A 6000-nucleotide genomic window follows, 5' to 3' on the forward strand; every position below is an offset into this window, starting at 1 on the left:
GGCGTCTCACATATAAAGTAGAGGAAGATGGGCACGGATTTTAGCCCAGGGCCAGTCTCCCTCAGCAAAAAAAAAAAAAAAAAAAAGGAAAGGTCTTGAATAAATAATCTAAGTCTCTAACTCAAGAAACTATGGAAAAAAGAGTAAAATAACCCAAAGCAAGTAGAAGAAAGGAAATAAGAGAGCAGAAATACAAGAAATAAAAAACAGGAAAACTATAAAGAAAAATCAACAAAGTAAAAAACTGGTTCTTCAGGGAAAAAAAAAAAAATCAATGAAAGTGATAAACCTCCACGAAGACTAACAAAAATAAAAAGACACAAATCACCAATATCAGGAAAGAAACAGAAGACAGGACTACTCTCACCACTCTCACTCAGCATAATACTGGAGGTGCTAGCCACTGCAATGAGGCAGGAAAAAGAAAGAAAAGGCAGACCTATTTGTGAAAGAAGAAATAAAACTGCCCCTGCTTGCAGATAACATGACGATCTATGTAGAAAATCCCAAGGAATCGATAGGAAAGCTCTTAGAACCACGTATTCAGTTATGACACAGGATCAAGACACAAAACTCACTCACTTTGCTGTATACGAACAATGAGCATGTGCAAAATGAAAATAAAAGCACAAAATCATTTACGATTGCTCTAAAGAAAACAAGATGCTTAAGCACAGACCTAACAAAACATGTACAGGATCCGTATGCTGATAACCGCAAAACGCTGATGAAAGAAATCAAAGATGACGTAAATAAACAAGGCCATGTCACGGTCGTGGATTGGAACACTCAACCAAGTAGAGACGTCAATTCTCCCCAGACTGACCTGTAGGTTGAACGCAATTGCTATCAAAATCCCAGCAAGGTTTTTTATAGACATAGACAAGCTTATTCTAAAATTTATATGGAAAAGCAAAGGCCCTAGAATAGCGAAAACAATCTTGAAAAAGAAAAATGAAGCGGGAGAAATCACTCTGATATTAAGGCCTACTACATAGCTACAGCAATGAACACAGTGTGATACCAGCAGGAGAGACATACAGATCAGTGAAACAGAATAGAAATCTGAGAAACAGACGCCCCCCCGCCCCGCAATTTGATTTTTGACAAAGGTGCAAAAGCAAGTCCATGGGAGAAGGACAAGCTTTTCAACAGATAGTCCTGGAAAAACTGTACATAGGAAAAAAAAGAAAAGAAACTCAACTTAAACCTCATACCTTACACAAAAATTAACTCAAAATGGATTATGGTCTTAAATGTAAAATATACAACTGTAAAACCTTGAGGAAAAAAAATAAGAGAAAACCTTTGAGGTCTAGGGTTAGGTAAAGAGTTCTTAGACTTGACACCAACACATGATCCATAAAGCAAAAAAGCGATCAACTAGACCTCATCAAAATTAAAAACTATCGTTTTGTGAAAGACCTTGCTTAAAGGATGAAAAGTCAAGCTACAGACTGGGAGAAAATATTTGCAAACCACATATTTGGCAAAGGACTAGTATCTAGAACATACCAAGAACCCTCAAAGCTCAACAATAAAGAAACAAGCAACCTAATTAGAAAGAGACATTTCACCGAAGAGGACGTACAGACGGCGCGCAGGCACACGAAAAGACGTTCAACATCATTAGCTACTAGGGAAATGCAAATTAAATGGCAATGAGATAGCACTTACACACCTCTCGGAACGGCTGAAAGAAAAAGTGACAACGCCAAATGCTGGTGCGGACACAGAGAAACTGGATCACTCGCACACTGCTAGGGGGAATGTACAATGGTACAACCACTTTGGAAACAGTGTGGAGTTTCTCATAAAACTAAACACGCAACTATCACACAACTGAGCAACTGTACTCTTGGGCATTTATCCCACATGTATACATGAACATGTACGTGTATACAAAACATGTACGTGAATGTTCACAGAAGATTTAATTCATATGAGGCAGAAACTGGAAACAATCCAGACATCCTTCAATAGGTGAACGGGTAAATGTTGCACTGGGGGAAATCCATACCATGGGTACTACTCAGCAACCAAAAGGCATGAGCTATCGATCACCGATATACGCAACAATCTGGGTGAATCTCCAGGGAATTAGGCTGAGTGATAAAAGTTGATTCCAACAGGTCACATTTTGCATAATCCCGTTTATAAAATATTCCTGAAATGACAAAATTATAGAATTGGAGAATAGATCAGTCACTGCCAGGTCAGGGGCGGGCAGAAGGGAGGAAGTGCCTATAAAAGGCAATGTGAGGGATCCTTGGACACGGGGATGTTCCGTATCTTGACTTTCTCAATGTCACTATCTTGGTTGTGATACGGCCTTGCAAGATCTTACTACGGAGGAAAACTGGGGAGAGGGGACATGAGATCTCCGTATAATTTCTTACAACTGCCTGGGACTCTAAAACTATCTCAAAGTTAAGAAAAACAAAAAGACCAGGTTTGGTTCCCAGCTCTGTCACCTGCTAACTAGGCAACTGACCTTGCGCAGATTTTAAATTCTCTATCTTCAATTTCCTCATTGGCTAAATGGGCTAATACCATCCAAAGTCTCATGAAAATTAAATGCCATACAGGAAAGAGCCTGGCAACGTGCATATTTAAAAACAGCCTAGGGGCCAGCTCAGTGGCACAGCGGTTAAGTTCACACGGTCCGCTTTGGCGGCCCGGGGTTTGCCGGTTCAGATCCTGGGTGTGGACATGGCACCGCTTGGCAAGCCATGCTGTGTCAGGCGTCCCACATATAAAGTGGAGGAAGATGGGCACGGATGTTAGCTCAGGGCCAGTCTTCCTCAGCAAAAAGAGGAGGATTGGCAGCAGATGTTAGCTCAGGGCTAATCTTGTCAAAAAAAAAAAAAAGAAAAAGAAAGAAAAGCCTGTTAACACTAAATCTTTTTGTAGATGCACATATTATTCTGAATGGTATCATTCAAAGCCACTAAAGCCACTACAAAGCACTTTATTTAAAAAGCTTCTTCCCGGGGACTGGCCTTGTGGTACAGCGGTTAAGTTTGGCACACTCTGCTTCCGTGGCGGGGGTTCACGGGCTCGGATCCCAGGCACAGACCTACACCACTCGTCAGCCATGCTGTGGTGGCAACCCACATATAAAGTGGAAGAAAACTGGTACAGATATTAGCTTAGGGCTAATCTTCCTCGAGCAAAAAATAAAAAGTTTCTTTGCAAAGTGATCTGTCCAAATAAAAATGGGGGGGAGGGTAATTTTTGTGTTTAAACTGAAAGCTGAATTTCTAACTAGTTATTGAAAGAGTCACAACAGATAAAGTGAGTTTAATATGGAACCACAATTAGTAAAAAAAGTTGGGAAGGAAAGTAGGATAGCGGTTAACAAATCCTGCTTCTGTTGATAAGGAAGTCAGTAAAAGTTAATGTTAAGGTTAAGACTGAGTTTTCCAAAACACACTTAATACACTGATTTAGATTTAAGATTCTACGTTTCTAAACATTTTCTCCACCTCCCGAGTTGAAAGAAACAGGGAGACAGTCAGCCAAATCTTTATACTCTTACACCTGCCTGGTTCGGAAGTTCAGAAAAGCAGCCAAAAATCTGGCTCTGTGACAGAGAAAGACAATCGAATGCACTTTAGCCCAGAAGACGAGGGGAATTTTAAACACACAGCCCATCCCCAGAATCACACTGGGCACCCAGCCTTTAAAGTTTATGAAGCACTGGGCCAGAGCGCTGACTCACAGGCAGGCTTTTGAAAGAGGTGAAAAGGGGTGTTTTATCATTCAAATTATTCTCTTCCCGTCAGGATCCTAAAAGAGCTATTTCTCTTAAAATGAAGTAGGTCAATAACAAATACATAAAGTGGGGATACTGGTGCTGACGCAAGCCTGGAGGAAGGCAGGCCTGGACGTCCGGCCAGGGTTCCAGCATCCAGGCCCCAGCGAGGAGCCCGTTCATCTCCCAGGCCCGCGCTTCCCCAGGGCTGAAGGGAAAGAAATGTACCCGACGGACGGGGTTTCTACAGCCCTTTGCTAAATTTAAAGTCCTTCGGGCGCCATAAAATCTAGTCTCCAGGCAGCTTTCTGGTATGACAAGCTAGCTTCCTTCTGCCTCTGCTCGGAGACAGCTTCCCTCATACCTGTAATTTGGCTTCCCCAAAATGGGTCTGGGAAAGAGTAAGCGAGGGGACAAGAAAAGGGCAGAGGTAAAGTAAAAAAAAAAAAATAAAAAAGGAGGAAAGGACCCTATCAAGGTGCAGGATAGACTCCACTCTCTCCTCCCCGTCACTTTGCTCCTGGTTTCCTTTCTTTGGGACCCTGTGTAGCACAGGTTCTCAGGACAGAGAGACGAGAACCCAGACTTTGTCCACTGTACAGTTTTTTGTTTTTTTTTTTTTTTTTCACAAATAAGTTGCAAATAAGAATGGGGCGAGAGACAGGAGAACATCTTAAGGATATCTTAAGAGAGATATTAAAAATTGCAATGTAAGGATTTAATCTATATCCTGATGGAAACAAACAAAACAATTAGGCAACAAAGGAGGAAATTGGAACACTGGCAGGATATTTGAGGATATTAAGGAGTTACTGTTAACTTTTAAGGCTGGAGACTGATAAGGGTACCGCGGCTATGTTTTTTAAGCCAGGCCTTATCTTTTGGCGATATATACCAAAACATTTTCTAATAAAGTTTTACAATGTCTGGGATTGGCTTCAAAGAACACAGGCGCAGAGGATACAGGGGAAACAAGACCGGCACCGAATTGATCGTTGCTGAAGTTGGGGTGGGGGGTGGGGTGGCGTGGGTACACAGAGTTCGTTCTATTCTACTTTGCATCTTGTTTGAAAATTTCCCAATACACAGCTTAAAAGGAGAGACTTGGCGGCCGGTTTCCCCTGCAGTCCACACTGCTCTTCTGCACTTACTGGAAGGGGAGGCCCAGGATGGCTCCCCGACCCCAGGAGGCCGGCAGCAAGAAACGCGCAGGGGGGCGTCCCCGACCCGGAGTCCAGGAGGGGGGGCCCTCCCCACTACCAAGACTCCCCACCCATCCCCAGCCCCTCCAAATCCCCACAAGCTGGCCAGCTTTTCCGCCTCCACCGCCCCCAAGTCCCCGAGAAGGGCAGAGGCGAAGGCGATCAGGCCGACGGGGAGCAGGGGCGCGCATCCTTGGCCGGCCCCCCAAGACTGGGAGCATCTGGAGCTGCACCCGGGTCAGGGGGCAGATGGAGGAGGGTGGGGGCCGCGGTCCCGGCCGGGGCGCGGGGGTCCCCGGGCCGCCCCTGCGCGCACCTGGGCGCACCTGGGCGCAGATGTGCGGGCGGGGCGGCGGGGGCGCGCGCACCTTGAGGATGTTGTCGAAGATGGTGTCGCGGAACTCGAGCAGCGCCTTCTGGTCGAACTCGCGGCCGTGGATGATGCGCATCTGCTTGAGGAAGGTGGACTTGCCGCTCTCGCCCGCGCCCAGCAGCAGGATCTTGACGAGGCGCCGCACGGCGCGCCGCTCGCGGGCCAGCCCCGCGTCGATGTCCCGGCTGCGCCGCCGCGCCTCGCGCTCCGCGTCGCGGGCCCCGCCGCCGCCCGCCCTGCGCTCGCGGGCCCCGCCGGCCTCGGCCGGCAGCAGGCAGCGGCTGAGGGTCCGCACCACGCCGGACATGGCCGCTCAGGCCATGGACCCCGCCGCGGGCGAGGCGAGCCCCGCGCGGCACCGGCCGCTCCCTCAGGCCGCGTCCGCCGCCGCCGCCGCCGCCGCCCCGAGGCCCGCTCTCGCCAGCCGCTCGGCCCCGGCGGAGGGGCGGGGCGGCGCCACCCGAGGCCCGGCGATTGGGCCGGCTGCCGTCCATCCGGACGAACGGGCCCTCCGATTGGGCCGTGCCACGCAGAGGGGCGGGCATCCTTCCGGCCCTCGGGGCGGGGTCGGCGCCGAAAGAGGCGGGACCTTTGGGGTGGAGGCGCTTCTCATTGGACGCCCGGGCTGAGGTTCTTTCCTGCAGAATGAAAGGGAGGCGGGGTCGTCG

The 6000-nt window shown here is 48.0% G+C and overlaps 1 protein-coding gene across 2 annotated transcripts in view; it reads right to left on the reverse strand.

The window, feature by feature from the left end:
- Window positions 1–5750, reverse strand: part of GNA12 (G protein subunit alpha 12) — a 112900-nt gene extending 107150 nt beyond the window's left edge. Inside the window, exon 1 of one of the 2 annotated variants that reach the window (XM_070566207.1) lies at window positions 5328–5750. In XM_070566207.1, coding sequence (XP_070422308.1) covers window positions 5328–5639 — 312 coding nt within the window. In that variant the 5' untranslated portion in view covers window positions 5640–5750. The remainder of the gene's footprint in view (window positions 1–5327) is intronic. The other variant, XM_070566206.1, reaches the window with a different exon arrangement.
- Window positions 5751–6000: the final 250 nt, after the last annotated feature.

The sequence above is a fragment of the Equus przewalskii genome, chromosome 12 (assembly GCF_037783145.1).
Source record: "Equus przewalskii isolate Varuska chromosome 12, EquPr2, whole genome shotgun sequence".
NCBI lineage: Eukaryota > Metazoa > Chordata > Mammalia > Perissodactyla > Equidae > Equus > Equus przewalskii.